General features: G+C 44.5%; 1 protein-coding gene across 1 annotated transcript in view; it reads left to right on the top strand.

The window, feature by feature from the left end:
- The first annotated feature begins 2,081 nt into the window (after nucleotides 1-2,081).
- DHTKD1 (dehydrogenase E1 and transketolase domain containing 1) overlaps nucleotides 2,082-21,105 on the top strand; it is a 42,861-nt gene continuing 23,837 nt past the window's right edge. The window contains exons 1-5 of the mRNA XM_037889313.2: nucleotides 2,082-2,340; nucleotides 8,804-8,959; nucleotides 10,521-10,732; nucleotides 13,405-13,599; nucleotides 13,930-14,199. Coding sequence (XP_037745241.1) covers nucleotides 2,184-2,340; nucleotides 8,804-8,959; nucleotides 10,521-10,732; nucleotides 13,405-13,599; nucleotides 13,930-14,199 — 990 coding nt within the window. The 5' untranslated portion in view covers nucleotides 2,082-2,183. The remainder of the gene's footprint in view (nucleotides 2,341-8,803; nucleotides 8,960-10,520; nucleotides 10,733-13,404; nucleotides 13,600-13,929; nucleotides 14,200-21,105) is intronic.

Raw genomic sequence — 21,105 nt, 5'->3', positions numbered from 1 at the left:
TTATAATCTGTCTATGCTCTTCCCCTGCCCCCTCAATAAAAATGCTGCCACATTTACAGAGCTTCTGAAACTTTGGTGTCCTTCCTGTGTGCTAGCGAAGAATACTTAAATAAAATAGTTACATTTTCCTCCCATTAAATATTAATGGATAATCGCAGGCAAGTACTTTTTGTGTAAATCTACTGCCATTCAAATCTCCCTCCAGCCCTGTGCTCTTGCTCTCCATAACCACATTAAATCTGACCCCGACAACTGTGTCAGAAGGGAAGAAAGAGTGAAACAGGAGGAAAGCAACTGGGGTAATGATGATTATAATAATCTTACCTTTGCATAATACCTCTCATTCTAATGTATTTTCTTAATTATAATAATTACCATTAAATTATCTGCAGGATCAAAGCACAAGGTGAACTGGTTGCAGAGAGAGCCAACACATTTCTTAATTATGTTGATACTACATCAGTGGTTCCCAACCTATTTCACATTGTGGGCCACATATGCAGCTATGTGTTATATGTGCTGTATCCACACAATATATATACTACCTGTGTAACTCTGAGGATGCCACATGGACCACAGTTGTGGGCTGATTGGGCCACAAACAGCCCACAGGTTGAGAACCACTGTACCACATCATTTTTGCATCAATAAGAGTATGAGCTGCCATAGTTCAGAGACAGGAGCACAGACGTGTTCACCTTTTATTAGATAAAAGAAAGTGTGTTCCGGAGCAGTTTTGTTTGTAGCAGGTTCTGGGAATTCGTTATGGTTCCCAATGCATGCAACTCAGAAAATATTTGGGAAGCACTAATCTGTTTGTGACTGTCCTTTCCTGTTTCAATTTGGGGTAAAGGGAGGTTGCATTAACTTCCTTCACTCTGTTTGCAGCCACATTCTCTTTCTGATCTCACAGTTTTCTTAGCATTACCCCCCAGAAACTGCTCTTCCCAACAAATTCTTCATCTTCCTAAAGCTGGGGCTGAGGGGTTTGGAGTGCTGGGGCAGTGGGTTGGGGTGCGGGAGGGGGTGAGGGGTGCAGGCTGTGGAAGGGAATTAGGGTGCAGGAGGGGGTTGTGAGCTGGGACAGGGGTTTGGGGTGCAGGAGACGGTTTGGAGTGCAGGCTCCAGCTGGGTTCAGGCGGGTCACAGAAGCAGCCAGCATGTCCGGCTCCTAGGCAAAGAGGCCAGGGGACTCTGTGCGTGGCCCACGCCTGCAGGGTGCAACCCCTGCAGCTCCCATTGGCCGCAGTTCCCACCCAATGGGAGCTGTGGAGCCGGTGCTCGGGGCAAAGACAATGCATAGAAACTCCCCAGTGCCTCGGAGCCAGACATGCTGGCCACTTCCGGGAACCCCGTGGAGCCAGGGCAGGCAGGGAACCTGTCTTAGCCCCACTGTGCCACTGACTGGACTTTTAGCAGCCCGCTCCACCAAAAGACCTCTCCACTACCATCAAACATCCTGCCCTCAAACCAGCCAATATTCTACAAAATACCTCTCTGTTACTAGCCATATGCCTTGTAACTAAATACCTCTCCCACCCAGTAACCCTCTCCCCACAAACCACACACCATCCACCACCAGACACCCTTCCCCTAACAACTAAATACTTTTCAACATGGCCCTCCCCACAAGCACCTCTTCCCCCATCTGATCACATACCCCCCACAAGCCACATAACCCCCCCAGTCTAACACTTCTCCCCCCACCATACACTTTCCCCCCCCCCAACAGACCCTCCCCCCACAAACCACATATTCCCTTCCCCCCCTCAAAACACCCCTCCCCCATCCGGTCACATAATCCCCACAACCCACCTGCCACTTCCCAAATCTAACACTTCCCCCCACACATACCCTCCTCCCCAAACCACATATCCCCTAACCCCCTCAAGCGCCCCCTCCCCCATCAGATCACATAATCCCACCAACCCTTCCCCAAGTCTAACATTTCTCCCCCCAAAGCCCCTCCCCCACCACCACTCCTTCAAATCACATCTCCCCACAAATCATGCCCCTCCCCCTGCATCCCATGCCCCCCTCCCTCCTATAAATGGTCCCTGCCCCTTTAAATGCCTGCTGGCGTGGGCGGGACTAACCGTTCGCCCGCGAGGCGCGGCGGGCCAATCCGTGCTGGGGGTGTCGGCCGCAGCCCCGCCGCCGCCTGCCCAGGGCCGCGGAGCGCGATGGCCGTGGCGGCGAGGAGCCTGGCGATGGCCGGGCGGGCCTGGACGCTGCGGCGCTGGTACCGCACGGAGCGGGGGGTGTACGGCTACAAGCCCCGCAAGGCGGAGAGCGGGGGCACCCCGGAGCCAAGCCGGGTCTTCGTGGGCGGCAGAGCAGGTGGGCGAGTCCCCCGGCCCCAGCGCGTGGGGTGCGTCTGTCTGTCTGTCTGTCCCGGGGGGTGGAGAACTGGCCGTCCGTCTGTCTGTCTGTCCGTCCTTGGGGGGGCACTGTACTGTACTGTACTGTTCCAGTGGGGAGGCGGCCGGCTGTCTGTCTGTCTGTCTGTCTGTCCTCGGGGGGGAGGGAGGGCACTGTACTGTACTGTTCCAGTGGGGAGGCGGCCGGCTGTCTGTCTGTCCTTGATGGGGGGAGGGCACTGTACTGTACTGTTCCAGTGGGGAGGCGGCCGGCTGTCTGTCTGTCCTCGGGGGGGGGGGGGGGGGCACTGTACTGTACTGCTCCAGTGGGGAGGCGGCCGGCTGTCTGTCTGTCCTCGGGGTGGGGAGGGGGCACTGTACTGTACTGTATTGTACTGTACTGTTCCAGGGGGGAGGCCGCCAGCTGTCTGTCCGTCCCTCTGTCTGTGCTAGGGTGACCACATGGCAAATGTGAAAAACGCGAGGGGGGTGGGGGCTAAGCGGTGCCTATATAAGAAAAAGCCCCAAATATCGGGGACATAAACTCGGGACATCCGGTCACCCTAGTCTGTGCCGGGGTTGGTTCACAACGTCGTTTCTCTGCCTGCCCCTGGTGTATCTTGGGGAGGGGCTGCCTGTCCGTGCCGGTTCTGGGGGATGCACCCTTCTCTCCTGAGCTAGCCACTGTGTGTGTGTCGATGGCCTTCCCCGAGACGGGGTCTGTCTTTGCCCACCCCGTCCTGAGGAGCTGTCGCTTAGGGTCCGCACTGCGAAGTGAAGGTGTGATTGTAGCCCATGGTGAACATCTCCCTGTTAACGTTAACGAGGAGCTAGCACGGGGAACAACAGCAGTGTAGACGTGGTGCCAGGGGCTTCAGCACAGGCTAGCAACCCGGGTCCCAAGCTCTCTGGGGGCTTGCAGTCTGGAGGCACAGTTTAGGTGAGTAAAGACATGCTTGAAAGGTGTGGGTGTATAGTGTCCCACTACTTACCCAGTGCCAGAGCCTTTCCCCTCTGCAGGAAAAAATGCCAGGAGTGGGGAAGGACTCTGGCAGGTGGGAAACAGCAGGGAAAGGAATAGGAAGCTCCCTGCAGCTGGAGCCCTTCCCAGCTGCAGGGAAAAGTTCCAGCAGCTGCGGGAGGGGCGTAGGAAAAGGCTCCACCAGCTCCCTGCCAGTAGGGTTGCCAACCTCCCAGGATTGTCCTGGAATCCCTGGAGTTAAAAATTAATCTTTAATTAAAGATTATGTCATGTGATGAAACCTCTAGGAAGACATCCAACCAAAACTGGCAACCCTACCTGCTGTTGGAATCTTTCTATAATGTGACAAGGAGCCTTTCTGCTCCTAATGCCTTTGTTTTCCCCATTGAAAGGCTCCGGTATCAAGGAACTGCTAAAACTTTTCCCCAGCTGTCTCCTCCCCTTTTCTGTGGGGAAAGACTCTGATGGGGAGAGGGAGCTGAGGAGGGCTCAGCCTTTCCCCACTGCCTCTCCCCTGCCAGAGACTTTCCAGCAGGAAGCTGCCAGAGCTTTTCCCTGCTGTCTCCCCACTTCCAGAGCCTTTCACTTGTGGCACGTAGCTACGCAAATGCTATACAGCTTCGACAGTGGTATGTAGTCTTAGATGATACATCTGTACTTCTGTGTTGCATGAATAATCCCGTGTTATATGGCTTTTACAGTGTATGACTATGATTATTTTTCTGCAGGTGGCAGGGGACATTCAAAACCTTCGGAAAATCAGGGTCTCAGAGTTCAGGGAAGTTGGGCTGACTAATCAATGGCTTTGAAATCTTGGCTGCAGGCAGTCATGAATCATTGGCTGGCTTTACTGATCATCTGACTTCAGTGCCCGCTGAGATCCCTACAGGGATCTGTACCCTCTGGCACCCTCAAACTATTCCCTCCAAGGAGAGCATGAAGAGGTGGCTCTTGCAGTATTTATTGGACCACTGGCCCCCTGTCTCTCAGGAGAGTATTATGAGACTCTCTGTATAAAGTGTTTCTGTCAAAACCAACATTAAAAAGGGGGGAAAGAATTGCTCACATTGACCAGTCATATTAAAAGAAAGTAGTCAAAGGATAAACTTAGTGTGGCTGTTTAGAAGAAATGGAAAAAAGAGCCATTTATTTTCAGTAAGGCAGTTATGGCTGTCATGAGTGTTACTCAGGGCAAGATTAGCTGAGATTCCAGAGCATTTGCCTATTAATCATTCATCTTAGTTGGTTCTGATGATCTTGAAAGCCCTATTAAATTACCTCATTTGATCCTATGAGTATCTCTGGCTGAGAATCTGGGTGGAAGAAGTTATGGAAAGCTAATTTGTGTGATGATAGTAGTGTCCTTTGCCTGTTCAATGGGCAGATATTTTGGCAACACTTTAGACTGGTCTCAAAGATTCACTCTAAATGGTCAGCAGTAAGATCTATAGTCTAATCAAATCCTGCTGGCAGAATTGAATTTTAGAATGATTATCAGTGAAATAACTCTCATGGAGTAAATGTGCACTTGGAGAGTTCCTGCTGCATACGAAGTACATATTTTACAGGGCTTAACATTTTATTCGACATACGTTGGACTGAGAGAGTGACTTGACTAAAGATAAGTTTCTCCTGTAGCAACATTCTGGCTGCCCTGGTTGTAACAAGATGTTTTAAAAATAGCATTATGATTATTATAGCAGACAACATATGATTTGATCTGAGGCTCTTGAAGGTGGATGAATATTATTCCCATGATACAGCTGAGGACACTGAGGCATGAATTAAGTGATTTCTTCAATGTAACATGGCTAATCAGTGGTAGAGGCAATAAATCAAATCTCCCAACTCCTAAACTGTTGTCTGATCAGTAAGCCTCCTTCCTCATATTCAGGGAAAGAAAGTTAATGTTTTTTCTCTACTGCTTTTTAAATTTAAAATTAAATGTTTTGTGTCTGCAAGAGTGGAGCAGGGAGAGTGACACTTTGCAAAAGGAAAATACAGATCAGTCAAGCAAGAGTGACCTGTTTGGACACGAGTTTAAGGAAGCACAACAACAGAGTGGCTAAAATTGAGCTTGGCAAACAATTGAACTGTGTTGGAAAACAAAGGACTTTAGCCTCAAATACTGTTTGTGCAGCATCTTTCTGCAGGACAAAAATTCACATTAAGAACAAAATGTAAAATGAGCCATTTGATACAATTGCAACAGACCCTTCTTGTTGTTTTAGTGATTAAAGGTTGACGCATCTGGTCTACGATGTTAGTTTGCATTTAGTAATATTGTATATTTGATTTCAGGGTCAACTTAATTTTTCAGACAAACTTTGCTAATGTGACAATTTCTGACCTAAAAACAAAGAAGGTGTCGTTTTTAGACACTGCTGATGTCTAATTGCAAATACAGGACTATGGGTTATTCATCATCATCATCATGTTCCTATTACGCCTCTGGCATTTAGGGCAGTGATGAAGCTCCTCTACTCCTGTCTGTTTCTGGAAAGTCTTTCAGTGGTTCCCCAGCTGTGCCCCAGGTTTTTCAGCTTGGCTTCCACAGCTCTTCGCCATGTTGTTTTCGGGTGGCCTTGTTTTCGCTTGCCTTCAGGTGTCCATCTTCTTGCCACTCTGGTGATGGAATCAGTTTCCATCTGAAGCTCATGATCGATCCATCTCCAATGTCTCCTGGCAATGATGGTGCTCAGATCCTCTTGGCTGCACTGTGTCAATAGATCTTGGTTTGAGATTGTTTTGGGCCAAAAGATACGGAGAATTTTTCTAAGGCAGGTTGTATGGAATGAAGACAGTTTGGTCATGTCATACTTTCTCATTCCCCAGCATTCTGCATTATAAAGTAGTATTGAAAGTACGCAGCTCTGATAAATCTTGAGTTTGGTTTGGGTTATTGGGTGTCATTTTTTTTATTTATTTTATTTTTATTTTAAATGAGCTGGATGAATAATTCTCACTAACTTATTTGAATTTTTATTTTCTGTTTAGAAATTGTCCTTGAACAGGTCACCATTTTCTTGGGTGTCGTTCTTGTTTTTGTTTGTTTTAAATTGTTCACTGACTAACTTGAGCAGCTACTACTCAGTTTGCAGTTTACATGGAAAAAAAGCGTGAAGGCAGCATTGTCTAATGGGGGGGGGGGGGAGGGATAGCTCAGTGGTTTGAGCATTGGCCTGCTAAACCCAGGGTTGTGAGTTCAATCCTTGGGGGATTGGTCCTGCTTTGAGCAGGGGGTTGGACTAGATGACCTCCTGAGGTCCCTTCCAACCCTGGTAATCTATGATTCTATGATAAGAGTAAGGAACAAGTGTGGCAGTCAGGCCCCTGGATTCTTTCTGGTTTTGCCACTGACTAGCTATGCAACGCAATTTCTTTGAGATTTGAAAATCTAGTTGACTCTTCTCTGTTACTGAAGAGCTTGCAAAACGTAAAGATTCTGAAGTTAGAATTTAGCCTACAGTTTGGTTGATGGTACACAGGGCAGAATCCTGCTCTGAATCACATCATTCTCTTGATTCAGGAGAGCTAACAGGAATAAAAGCTTGTATTGTTCATCCAGTGAAGTCAGTCTTCAGCAGGTACATATATTATTCTTGAAGGAATTCTGCATGTGCAGAATTCATGTCCTGTGCAGAATTTTTCTTTTCTGCACAGAAAATATATTCTGCCCAAGAAGTGCTGCAGTTCCACCTTTTGCCCTCCAGAGGCTGCTGTGGCGCCAGAACAGACAGCAGTGGCTGACCAGCAGTAACAGCCAGCTGCATTCATCACACCTCCCTGCCTGTGGAGCTAGGTTAGGAGGCACGGGATATGGTGGGGACAGACAGAGTGGGGCATATGAGGCTGCTGGGGGGGAGGGGTGTCACAGGCTGGGTTTCAAAAGGGCTAGTGTGTGGGGAGAGGGCTCAGGAGCTAGGGGCTGAATTGGAGGGTGGCTGCAGGCCCACGTGGGGATGGGTGGTGTGTAGGTGGGCTGCAGGGCCACATTGGGATGGGGACAGATGTGCCTGACTGAATTGGAGAAGCTAGGAGTCAGTCAGGATCTGCATGCAGGAGGCTCCACGACAACAGTCCCTTCCCTCCTCCTCCTCCTAAGCCGCCCCTCCCCCCCGTTCCATACTTCTCCCTCCCACACCCAGCAATCCTCCAGGTTAATTCCCAGGCTCCTTCCCTCTCCCTCAGCTCCTCTGTTATCCCTGACTCCCCCAAGCCTCTACGCTGCTTGTGAGGGGTGTGGGAAATGTTTGAGTAATTCATTTAAACTACAATACACAAAGTTCTGTATTAATTTGCCTAGTAAGGAATCTATTTGTCCAAAAAATATAAATATATATACATATATATTTTTCTGAATCTTTTCTTTTATTTGTATTACAAACTTACTTGGTGACCAGTATTTTGAAATAAATTACCAAAATAATTGAAACTGGCATGATTATAATGAGTTGTTTTGACAAATAAATATGCATAATTTTAAAATATTGTGTGCAGAATTTTTAATTTTTTGGTGCAGAATTCCCCCAGGAGTAATACATGGATTGACAATGGCATAGAGAATACACTTACAAAGTTTGTGGATGATACCAAGCTGGGAGGGTTGCAAGTGCTTTAGAGGATAGGATTAAAATAGGACAAATCCTATGTACTCCACTGAGGAAGGAACAATCAATTTCACACACACAATGGAAAATGACTGTGTAAGAAGCAGTACTGCAGAAAGGGACCTGGGGGTCAGAGGGATCACAAGTTAAATGAGTCAATAGTGCAACACTGTTGCGCGCAAAAAAAAAAAAAAAAGCAAACATCATTCTGGGATGTATTAGCAGGAGTGTTTGTAAGCAAGGCACAAGAGTAATTCTTCTGTTCTTCACGTTGATATGGCCTCTATTAGAGTATTGTGTCCAGTTCTGGGTGCCGCATTTCAGGAAAGATGTGGAAAAATTGGAGAAAGTCCAGAGAAGAGCAAGACAAATGATTAAAGGTCTAGAAAACTTGACCTATGAGGAAAGATTGTAATTTTTTTTTGTTCAGTCTGGAGAGGAGAAGACTGAGAGGGGATGTAACCATTTTCAAGAGGTAAACTGTTCTCATTAATCTCTGAGAATAGGACAAGAAGCAATGGGTTTAAATTGCAGCAAGGGAAGTTTAGGTTGGACATCAGGAAAAACGTCCTAACTGTCAGAGTAGTTAAACGTTGGAATAAATTGCCTAGGAGGTTGTGGAATCTCTGTCACTGGAAGTTTTTAAGGGCAGGTTAGACAGTCACCTGTCAGGGATGGTCTAGGTAATATTTAGTCCTGCCATGAGTGTGGGGGACTGGAGTAGAAGGCCTCTCGAGGTTTCTTCCAGTCCTAGATTCTGTGATTGTATGCAGGCCTGTATTCTGACCACTGAATTGATGCTATTAGGAGCGTATGTGCTAAAATTGTTCTGTTTCCCTCTTTATATTTAGCTGATCATGGCCTTGCTCGTTTAGTAACTGCATACTGTGAACATGGCCACAAAGCTGCCAAAATTAACCCTTTGTTTGCTGGCCAAGCTGTGATGGACATGGTACCTGAAATTCGAGTGCTGACAGAAGTGCTTCAGGGACCTTTCAATACCACAGGTAAATCTGCTTCCTGGTGCACAGCTGACTTGGCCTGTGTTTGAAATCTATCAGACAAAGGAAATGGGTGAGCTTTTTCTTTTTCCTGTTGGATGAAAATGAGGTAATACTGCAACATTAGTATTGCAAACTGTCTTCATGGTTTTTGTTAAGGTTGAGGGATTTTAAGAGATACAAAGAGAGTTTTCAGTATCAATCACTGCTAAAGCTGCAGTTACACCTTTAACTGAGGGAGCCTTCTAGCTGGAAGTGCTGATAAGGGCGTGGTCCTGTTTAGTTCAGAAATAACTCAAAATCCTCCGGCTAAAATAGGCAGGAACTAAAAGCATAGATTAAAATCTCAGCGAACATGCAACAACTTAAATCCTGGTCAGAAATTTGTGCCTGGGACCCACTTCTAACTATAATCACGGAAATTTAAGATGGGAAAAGACCCATTAGACTTGGTCATCTTTTGACCAGTGCAGGATTGTTTCCTGCAGCATTTTATTTTTTCTGGTGCTTTATCTAATCTGCCTTTAAGAGACGCAAACACTGAAACTTCCACCGTGTCCTTCTGGAAGTTAAAATTCCACAGCATCTCGCTGCCTGGTAGGCGTTTCCTAATATGCATTCAAAAGTATAAATATTCTCAATACAACACAGGAGTTTACTGAAGGGGCCATCGCACACTGGTCCTGTATTACCTAACAAAAGGCTAGCTGTAATGGGACATGTGGAAATGAGTGCTCCATCAGCTTGCAGTTTCTGCTGCCTTAGGCATTCAGAATCATATCCACTTCTCACTAATCATTTAGTCATCTCTTAAAATGTTCTTATCCTAAATGATTGCCTGTATGAAAGAGCTGGTTGGTGCATTGCTGTTTAGTGAGGCAGTTCTTGGGGAGGAAAACATATTTTATCTTATCAAAATATAAATTCTTCTGTTATGCCATTCACTGTGGCAGCTGAGTGCCTAGCTTATAACATTTCCTGAAACCTCATAATGACTCTTGGGTAACTTAGGTAACTCTGTAATTGTTAATGTAGCTTTCAGGTTACGTATTAATAGTTTACCGTGTTCAACTACATTATAAAGCACTACAATAACAGAGGCACTGTGGCCCAATGGCTAGGGCACTGGTGTGAAAATCAGAAGAGCTGGCTTCTCTTCCTGGCTCTACCACTCATTCAGTTACCTTGGATCACTCAGATTCTCTGTGTGCCTCATTTCCCCATCTGTGAAGTGAGTATGTCTGTATTGTATTGCACTAGTGCTTGGGGGGTCCCAATAATCCATCAGTCTTATTGTGATAGATGCTGTACAAATACATAGTAAAAAGACAACTCTGACTGAAAAAGCTTACAGTGATGCATACCATTCTTTGGAAAGTGCTCAGAGAACTCTGAATGAAAAGTGCTATAGACGTCTTAATTATTTTTAACACTGTAGTGTTTTTATAAAGATTCTTGAGAACTTTACCTTCAAATGAAGAATAGAGGGACAGGACACTATTGTGTTTTCAAATCATTAATCACATTGTTATTGAATATATCACTTTTTTTTTTTTGGTCATCCCAGGGCTCCTGAACATGGGAAAGGAAGAGGCTTCCTTAGAGGATGTGTTGACTTATCTTGACCATGTATATTGTGGACATATTTCTATAGAAATGAGTCAGCTGTCAAGCTTGGAGGAGAGAGAATGGTTTGCTAAAAGGTTTGAACAATTAAAACAGGAGGCATTTACAACAGAAGAGAGAAAGCATTTGTCTAAAGTGATGCTAGAATCTCAGGTACCTTGCATATCTTTATTATTTATATTACAGTAGTTCCTATGAGCCCCAGTCATGGACTGGGACCCATTGTGCTAGGCACTGTATAGGCCTTGCTGGAGCCCTAGCATAACTAGCAGTGTGAACCAAAAGCTGTGAACCAGAGTAGGCGTGGCCTTGGCAGAATAGTAACACACTAGGTGTCCGCTAACCAAAGAAGCACAGTCCTGACCAGGGAGGATGGTACAAAAACAGATTTCTCAGGTAACTACATAAACTCATTCCTAAGAAAAGGTACAAGAGCACACTGACCCCTCATAAAGATGAGGTGGGGATAACAGGATAATGAATTAGGATGTCTTATTCAAACGAGCAGGTACAAGTATAAGGGTAGTAACTAACTACATCTGGAGTGTAATAAGTAACTTGTTTCTTTTAATGTATGAAAGGGGAAGTCATAGGAGGGGCATTTTTATACTAGTCTAGGAGACAGCATCCTGGTGTGCTGGTTGAACTGGTACCTTGTTGCGGGCATACGTGTGTTTAATGTACCCATAGCTCCTATGGCACACTAGGAACGTGCTTCGTTGACAATACACCTGGCCGAGCGCCTTCACCACCAAACCAAGCCTGTGGGCTTTCTTATGAATAACACTGAGGTCTGCTGAATCAACACCCTGCACTGTTTGCTACTGCAGCTGGCACCGGAGCTCCAGGAACAGCATTAACAGCACTGCAGTATGAGCAACACTAACAACACACTACAAACACGGGGGGGATCAAACTCCCCCCCATCCCCCCCCAAAAAAACCAAACCAAACAAACACTACTCAACTAGCTTACAATCTAAATATGGATGTGTTTGAGATGGGGAAGACCTGAGTTTTATCTGCTGGATGCAGTGTAGAAATGAAATAATTCTTGTTGGAGGGAGTTGTTCACCTTAACTACTGCAGCAATTCTTAAAAGAAAACTGCAGTGCTTTACTCTGTCAGTAGCTGATTGCATGGGAAACAGTGAGGTATTGCTCTCAAGGAGACTTCAGGCACATGTGCTGCTGTTCCAGTGTTCTGTGTTTCCCTTCCCATTTCACTCTCCCTATTTGTCCCTTGTTCCCTTCACCAACAGCTTTTAGTCACAATCTCTCTCAACAGGGAATATTCAGGAAGAAAGCCCTTTATTCTTTAGAGAGAAGGGAAGCTAAATGGGGGCATGATCAGGGTTCTGGCAGTGTTGCTCTGGCGAAGTAGCTGTTTGGATAGCACTGCCAAAGCATTTGGCAAAGGAGCTCTTGCCTCATTCCCAGTGCGTTCTGTAAGGGGCAGTGAAAGGCTCCCTTCTGCAGCCTTAATAAAGTGCGTGGGCTGAGTGTTTGGGGGACTCTAGCCATATATTTCCATAATGTAAAATTTTGTGGTTTTTTCATCTTGTTCATATAGTGGCACAAGAGTATTTATATGAAGGTGTCCCTGCTTCTGGCTTTCATGTGGCCCAAATAGGGAGAATTTGAAACTAGCCTTTTGTCTGTGCAAATGAGTGTTGTGTGCTTCATTGCCTTTTTTAAATGCAGTTGACAAGCTTATTTCCCTCAGTGGCTGTTTCATTAAGGGAATTCGTAAAATAGGGTTTTTCCTGACCCTACTGAGGTCAATTGCAAATTTTCCTTTGGCTCAGGGTCTAGAGAAGATTGTATAAGAAATGTTGCTCCTGCTGCACTTGTGTGTAAACACTGCAGGAATTTTAAATTCAAGGCTGCTGAGTATTGGCTAACTACAAACAAATGCCAGCCAGCCAGATGCTGAGGCTGTTGTGTGCGCACACACACACACCCCCCCCGCCCCGAGTGACATAAGTTGCACCGGCATAGGTGGTAGTGTGCACAGCGCTATGTTGGCAGGAGAGCTTCTCCCACTGACATAGCAACCACTGCTCGTTGGGGGTGATTTAATTATGTCTATGGGAGAGCTTTCTCCCGTTGGCACAGAGCGGCTACACGAGAGATCGTACAGTGGCGCAGCTACACTGGTACAGCTGTGCCACTGAAAGGTCTCTAGCATAGACATATCTATATCTGTTTTCAATCCATAATTGTAAACACTGCAGGAATTTTTTACACTTTAAGGTTTCTCCCAAAACTTTGTTGTACAAAACTAGTGAGGGGAAAAACTAGACATAGAACTGAGTGTCTTTTCCTCTTCTGTTCCATCTCAACAGTACTTGTGCCTGAGCACCCAGGGCCATGTATAATACTAATCAAAATAATATATTGCACATTGGATCAGAGGATCTTTAAGGGGTTTATGAATGCTAACGAACTTGGGTTCCTAATGCCCCTGTGAAATAAGTAACTTTGCAATAAACACCATTTTCAGATTGAACAAGTTGACCCTCTTTGTCTCCCTTCACGTTGTGTCATGTTTTTCCTACACCTCCTGATGCATGTATATGTTCAGGGGGCAAATGCATGTTCTCACATGCTAACATAAAACTAGACAGTGGCTGATCTCTCATTTGATCTCAATCATAGCCTCTTCTACTAGATTGGGTGTGGTGCTAGTAGGCGAGAAAGATCTGCTGAGGCGAGCTGGGGTTTTGTCCAGGTTTATATTCTGCGTAGAATTGTGTAACTGTTGCTTTTATAGGAAGTTCAATATTGTGTTAAATGACTTGTAGTCATACTGTGTTTCTATCAGGAGTTTGACCGCTTCTTGGCCACCAAGTTTGCCACAGTGAAACGTTACAGTGGTGAAGGAGCAGAGAGCATGATGGGTTTTTTCTACGAATTGTTAAAGATGTGCGCGTACAGTGGGGTGACAGACATCATTCTTGGAATGCCTCATCGAGGAAGGCTTAATCTCCTCACTGGGCTGCTTCAGTTTCCACCTGAGGTAAGGGACAGATTGACTTACTAGCAGCAGCTTGCTGTTTACTCAGATTTTTGTGTAATAAGTTTATTTGGCAAGAAAATATCTCATTGCCAGCGCTTGAGTACAAGTGATAAATTGACCTATGTGAGCGCATACTTCTTTCTGCCATGGGCTCTGCAGATCTCCCTGTGAAAATACTTAGAGAATTGCAACAAAAGGGCTTAAGGGGCAAGGTCCAAAGGGTTATAGGACTTCACCCAAAGTGTGTGACTTAAAACAAACAAAAATATCTCCAAAATTTGTAACGTAAATACAAATGTGCATTGTGTAACTAATCTTATTTCTGTGCAGTTGATGTTCCGTAAAATGCGTGGCTTAAGTGAGTTTCCAGAGAATTCGCCAGCGATTGGGGATGTCCTGTCCCACCTGACATCCTCTGTAGATCTAGACTTTGGTTCACACCGCCCTCTGCATGTCACCATGTTGCCTAATCCATCACATCTAGAAGCAATTAATCCGGTGGCTGTTGGCAAGACACGCGGAAGGCAACAGTCTCTTCTTGATGGAGATTACTCGCTAGATAGTGCCGCGCAACCTGGAGACAAAGTTATCTGCCTGCAGGTACTTGGAGAGCTCAAACAAATTTTCGCAAATGAGAGTATGAAAGATGATACTTGGTGTAAAGTTTGTAAATCAGAGGAAAGGTGAAGAGCTAGGTTTATTCACTATTAGAAAAAGGAAGATCTCCAGATGACAATGCAGCTGGCGTTTTTAAGCATCCCAGTTTTAAGATTTCCAAGCCAATGATCTCTATCTGTACTTTTTCTAGTAGTCTTCTTGCTAGTAAGAATGCTTTGAAAGCTGCACACATCTGTTTTCCCTGATGGCCGTTTTGCGATTTTTGCAGTTTAAACTGTCATGCTCACCCATTGTTTCTAATCTGGGTGATTAGAGCTTGAAATAGAACCAAGCAGGAACCTTCAATCTCCCAGCCTCTGAAAACATGTCCTTGGAGAAAAACGAACAACAAACACTGCAGTGTGTATTGGCCATTAGAGTATGTGGTTGTGGTGAGGGGGGAGTCTCAGCACTATACTGTCCTGGTAAATCTTTCCTGGCTACCGAAAGGGGTTCTTTCACCTTCAGAACTGCATCGAAATTGTGAAAAACCCTCAAAGTTAGTAAAGAGTTTTTTTTTTGTTTTTTGTTTCCCCCCATTCTGTTGAGTCCAAAACTGAGAACTCTGCTCTTAAACTTTTAGAAACTAGGAGTAAATAGGGAACTGGGGAAGAACTATTTCATGCCAAGAGCAATGAACATGGAAGGCATTAGTGGGGAAATAATTGGAATAAAAGAAATGCCTCAGTTTTGCTTCTGGAGTGGGAGATTGATGGACTGTTGGGAAAAAAGCAGAAAAGAGAGGTTAAGATACTGTTGGGACTGAATGGCCTCATCCACGTTTCCAACAAAACTGCATTTGTTGAACTTTTTTTCTTTTCTTAAACAGGAAACTTACTTGCATTTTGTTTGTTTGGTAAAACATGCCCCTGAGCTTACTGGCCCATTCCTTCCCTTGCATTAGCTCGTGGTCACTCTGGTGTGAAGTTCAGGTTCCAAATTGAAGCATGTAACGCTTTTTTTTTTTTTTTCTCTTCCCCTTGCACATTCTGCAAAACTGGGAATACTGTACAGTACTCTAGTGGATTGATGAAAATTGCACTTTTCCACCTGCAGTTTAGAGAGGATATGGAAAACTCCCTTGTTTGTGTGGCCTTCTTTGTGATACCTCTTCTTGTGGAGATAACAAGGAAAGTGATCTCATAAATTTAAACGTGTAACTCTTTCTCCTCCTGAAAAACAAAGGTGTTCAAGGAGCAACCAGCCCCTGTTTGTTTTTTTGGCGTTTCCTCTTAACCTAGTAGCGGTCTCAGGTCTTCTACCCACTTCTGTTCAACACAAGCCAACTCCCATGTTGGGGATTGCTGTCAGGCTTAGAATAGCTTTGCTATGTTGATGATCATGTGGTGGTTTTTAACAGGGGTTTGGGTTAGTCACGAAAAATAAAGTGAACATAGGACTACAGTGGTTATTAGTTGGGGGCACTCAGCCAGTCAAGAGGGAGAAAATAGGTATAAAGCTCTTCTTCTTTCAGAGTCTTGGCCTTAGAGCCTCACTTCAGGTTTTTTGTTGCACAGCTCCCTGCAAGTTATTTCCTCTCCCCAGTGATAAGTGTAGAAAGTCTCAAGGCTGGCTTGCTCTAGTTCTTTTTGCTCACTTGCTTTTGGCTAGGGACAGCAGTATTGGCATGGGAGTTGGCAGCTGGCTCCTTCTCTCTGTTTTATGGCTGGTTATAGATGGTGAAAGGGAAGCAGTCTAGCTAAAATGGCAGTGAGACTGACAGTGAACCTAGTTCTCCAAGGTCTCCAGATCTTCCTTCACAAAATTTCTGGATGAAGTTCTATATCCCAAGATTGTAAAAAGGGTCCATTTGGGAGATAAACACGTGTAAGTATCCCCCATACTTCTCCATCTCTTATGCCTGAGAGTTACCAGTTTTTCACCTCACATTCCTTGACTCCCTCTTTCATTGACACATGCTGTTTAAAGTCCATAAATATGGCCTCCTGATACGTATTTCATTCCAATATCAGCATACAGACCATTTCTCATGAGTGGGATAAGCCTGGTGACATACCATTAGACCGCTGAGGTAACCTATAATAATCTCATTGAAATATGATTATAAATGGCGGGGGGAATTCCTGTCCATAGTGTAAGACTATAAAATACAGTTATTGCTAGCATGGTTTCAGCTGTAGTCTGGTCAGGTCATAAAGCACCTGGCATGAACCACTACAGGAAATGAGAACTGGTCTAGATGGGCTACATTTCTGCTCTGGTGTGGGAATTTATTTGTTTTGAGTCATAGTGGGCTTTTAGATATAAATGCCAGTCTTTGACCATACGTATATGTTGATTTAAGTGTCTTGGGCGCATGGCTTATGTGTCTTGCAGCTTCCACTCATCTACTTTTTGTTTTAAACCTCTTTAAAGGATTTGTTTTTCCTCTAGTTGTAACTTCTGGCCAGGATTGCAGGGCGTTCACCTCTAGTTAAGCTTAGAGAAGGAGCATTTCCTAAGAATTTGACATTTTATGGGGGCTTGAGTTTTTGTTTGTGTTTTTTTGTTTGTTGTTTATCTTCATCCCTTACCCTCCCAAGATCTCAGCACAGCTGCATTCTAACTTCAAGATAATTTCAGAAATTCTGTCCAAACCACAAGTCTGAGGAAAGGAAAAGACTTCAGCATCTGGAGCAGTTTTGAGAGAGTTATCAATTTTGTAAGAAGGGGGGAGGAAAATATTGCATAATCTTTTTCCATTCTATGATCAAGCCTCTCTGAATTTGCCATCCACTGTAGTGGAAAAGATCAAACTTCTGCAAGTTCTTGGGTAATGGAACTCTAATCGTGTGCATGACTAATTTTTAATGATTCTTACTGTCTGGCCCATTGACCCATCTCTCTGTAATCAAAGCTCACTGACTGAGACTTAAGAATTGACCATCTCTTTTCCTCAGTTACACTTCAATAACTTCTGAAGGGGGTGAAATTAAGGCTCAGACTATTATTGAAGACTGAGCTGAAGACTTACTGAAGACTAGGAGGGTGGTGAAGCACTGGAATGGGTTACCTAGGGAGGTGGTGGAATCTCCTTCCTTAGAGGTTTTTAAGTCAGGCTTGACAAAGCCCTGCCTGGGATGATTTTGTTGGGGATTGGTCCTGCTTTGAGCAGAGGGTTGGACTAGGTGACCTCCTGAGGTCCCTTCCAACCATGATATTCTATGATAAATAAGCAGTAGTGGCCTCTTGATCAGGCATTGTCTAGAAACTAGTGACCAGCCAGAGTAGTTGCGGGCCATAAGCAAACCCAACCAAAGGAAATGTCTGACCTGCAGGACATCATGTTTGTTTTAAATCTTGAAAACATTCTTAAGTTACAATTTTTATTTTATTTTATTGGTTGTTGTGACTTAAAAGTTGCCGTTAATACAATAATCTTGACATTTCTGTAACTATTGTGAGCAAGGGTCTGAGAGCCAGACCTGCCCTTGACTCTTCTGGACTTGAGCAAGGCATGTGTGGTCTGACTTTCAGTAGCACTGCGCACCCGCAGATTCTTTTATGGTGGATTTCTCAACATCTCTGAAAATCGGGCCATTAGCCTCTCTGTGCGTCCAGGTTCCCCTTCCCCAAAGTAGGGGTTGTGCCTGTTGTGAGGATTTAATTAGCTATGATGATTTTAATTAGAAGAAGACTTCTATGACAGTGGTAGGTGACTACCATGGGAAAGAGATTTCAGTCCACCAATTTTTTAAATCCTAATTACAGCAATTAAAACATCGGCCAACATTATTTTATTTCCTCCCTCAAATGTAATATGGAGGCTGCCAGAAGAATCCTGTACTGCATTGCTGGGTGGTCTATATAACATAAACTTATTTCTCCAGGAGTTGTTTTATGGAAACAACTAGGTGTAGCCTGTTCATGTCAAGGCATTTCAAAGGACATCCTAGATTTGAGAAGCATATGAGACACGCACGTTTCTTTCCCCTCTCTTCCTTCCCCCCACTCCCCCCAACCCCAGTAAATTCCAGGAGGGCTCAAATGCCATGGGCAGAATTGAAAGTGATGCTCATGGCTGATACCAGTGAGGCTGGTTTTTGTTTATCCCCTTAGATTTTGCCACCAGATTCCATTACCCAGACCCATCCATCTCTTTTGTACAAGTAAAACCTTCCCTAACCTTAGCCCCATTGCACACACGCCCTAATAGTTGATTTCCCACTAGACACCCTCCTGCCTTCTAATTTTTCTGTTTTTCTTTGGGGGTGGGGGGAATGGCCAAACTTACTTCCCATGGAAGAGTCTCTGATTCCCTTTCGTCGCCTAATCTCCTTGACACCCACAATGTGCACTTTCTTCTTCCCTCCTTCTGAATAAAATGACCACTGTGTAATGAAACCTTCACTAAGGCTTTGTCTACTCTAGCACTTTTGTTGGCAAGACACACCCCTGACTGATATAAGCGTCACTGACAAAAGCGCCCGTGTGGACAGCGCTATGTCAGTGGGAGACACGCTTCCGCCGACATCACTTCCTCTGCCCATTGGGGGTGGTTTAATTATGCCGGCCAGCATAGAGCTGCTACACAGGAGACTTTGCAGCGGTACAGCTGTGCTGCTGTATGGTCCATACTGTAGACATAGCTTAAGGGCCTACCTTCAGTAGAGACAGGAAGGATGGAACAGTATCTGGGGCATGAGCCTGGGGCTGAGGAGACCCAGATTGAATTTTCTGTTCTGCTACAGACTTCCTGTGTGACCTTGGGCAAGTCACTGTCTGTGCTTCAGTTTTACAGATGGGGGAAGAATAGCATTTCCTTAGCTCACGGTGGTGTTGAGGCATTCAAGATTCTAAGGCAATCCGATACTATAGAAAGAGGGTGGGGCATATAAAATACCGTAAGTTAAATAACAGGCAGCCTCATGCCTTACATGACCCTTTGACATGGTTTCCATTATAATCAGGATCCTCTTATTAAAATCTTGTCGTCTAGTTGAAGCCTGGCCTGTGGTAGAATTCACCCTTTTTCTGGATACTTCTGAACTATCCCTGCCAGTGACAACTTATTTCAGAGGCTCATCAAAATGCTTCAGAAGAGCAAGTCCTTTGCCTTTGGAGTGCACTAGATAGCACCAAGTATCCGGTGTTCAAAAACAAATAATCCTTGAGGAATCATCCCTTACAGTGTGTCTCATTCCCTTCTGGTCCATTTCCAATCACAGAAGCCGAACAGTTTTCTCTCCTATCAACGTGCGCTGGAGTTCTCAGAAACAAAGTATAAATTTAACACCCAAGTACACATGAGAAGTTTTACTACTGGAGGAATTCTGGGCCAAAAAATTAAACTCTGTGCGCAGTGTATTAAAATGCTGCATATTTTATTTGTCAAAATAACACCGTATAATGATGCTCCCATCGGCAGCTGGGGCTCCCGCTGGCAGCCCTGGGTTGGGGTGGAATCACAAATTCTATGGGGAACATTAATTCTGTGCAAACTCTGCATTGTGCAGTGGCACAGAACTTCAGCAGGAATCAAGTTTGCTTGCAAAGTGGAGTTGCTGCTTTCCTTGGTTGTAGAGCAGGGAGCACTCTGTTTTTCATACTCCTGGTGTGCAGATTAAAGAGGCTTTTTTTGGCACTAATTCAGAGTCAGCTTTCTGTGGAAGACGCTTGTTAAAATATTAGTATCAAATCATTGAGTATAACTTGGTTCATCCTTTAGTTTAAGACCAAGATTATTAAGCAACTTGCTGGTGCACTGAGTGATTGTTTATTACGAGTTTCACTGTATTTCATTCCTTTCTGTTTTCTTGCACCTTAAGTAGACTGGAAGACCCAAGAAGCTTTTTCTTCAGTAGAATGAAATGTCATGGCTGGAGGCTAGCTGGTTACTGAGGGGGGAAGATTTAAGTAGAAAGAGGGCATGAGACTTAAATTCTCAAATATCAAATGTCCTGTAAACTTGTGTGCTGGGTTCTGAGGAGCCTTTTTCAGTGACACGCTCTGAAGGTCTTGGGATGAGACCAGAGCATTGGCCGACAAGCCTTTTCACTTGCTTTAGTGTGTGTACTGGAATGAAGCTGGTGCTATTGAGTGGGACCGTGCAAACTGGAGGCTTTTTGGAGAGCAGCAAAACAGCTGGAGCAAGAAGTGAAATCCTTTCAGAGGTGCCAGAAACTTGCCACGGTTCATTTCTAAATTTGCAGAGGGAGTGTCAGGGTCAGGAGTGGAAACAGAACTGAATGCTGGGGGTCTCCCTTGTAATGAATAACACTGCTTATCTGTGATGCCCCCTTGTAAAGATGAACTGAAAAGTTTTATTAGAACTACTTAAAATCCAGAGGTTTCATGTCACCAGGGCTTCACATGCACATTTTCTTCAATTGTGATGTGGCTAGGTTTGTATCTATAGAGTATCAATTGAGTTCCGAGTCTGCGGATCCTGAATCTGAAGGTAAGACCCTCACCTGGTTTTACCTAGCAGTTTCCTAAAACTTCTAATCTTTAATGATTTTGACTATAGAGGGAGGCTTTAATAGAACCTCAGTCTGAACCACACTGAACTCTGGGGACGTTTGGATTCAAGCTCTGCAACTAAAGACTCCAGTTTCAATGCAAACCTGTAATTGAGCCCAGTGTTTTCAACTTTTTCAAAAACCTGGGCTGTTTGTAACTTTTTTTTTAAATAAATTTTCTTCAAATATGTTTTTAATTGTAATTTTTAAGCCTACCTGTATCTCCTGTTGATTTAGGGTCTTCAGTAGCTCTCAGTCCCTTTTAAAAACGTTTTATCTTCATTTATGTTTGTTTTTTTCATCCCTTTTTTATCCTTTCTCCATATCTTTATTCTATGCCTATGTTTACTGAAGTGTAGACAGACAGAAGCCATGTATATTTTGGCCT

The sequence above is a fragment of the Chelonia mydas genome, chromosome 1 (genome assembly GCF_015237465.2).
Source record: "Chelonia mydas isolate rCheMyd1 chromosome 1, rCheMyd1.pri.v2, whole genome shotgun sequence".
Taxonomy (NCBI): Eukaryota; Metazoa; Chordata; order Testudines; family Cheloniidae; genus Chelonia; species Chelonia mydas.
This window is presented reverse-complemented; position numbering and strand designations above follow the sequence as displayed.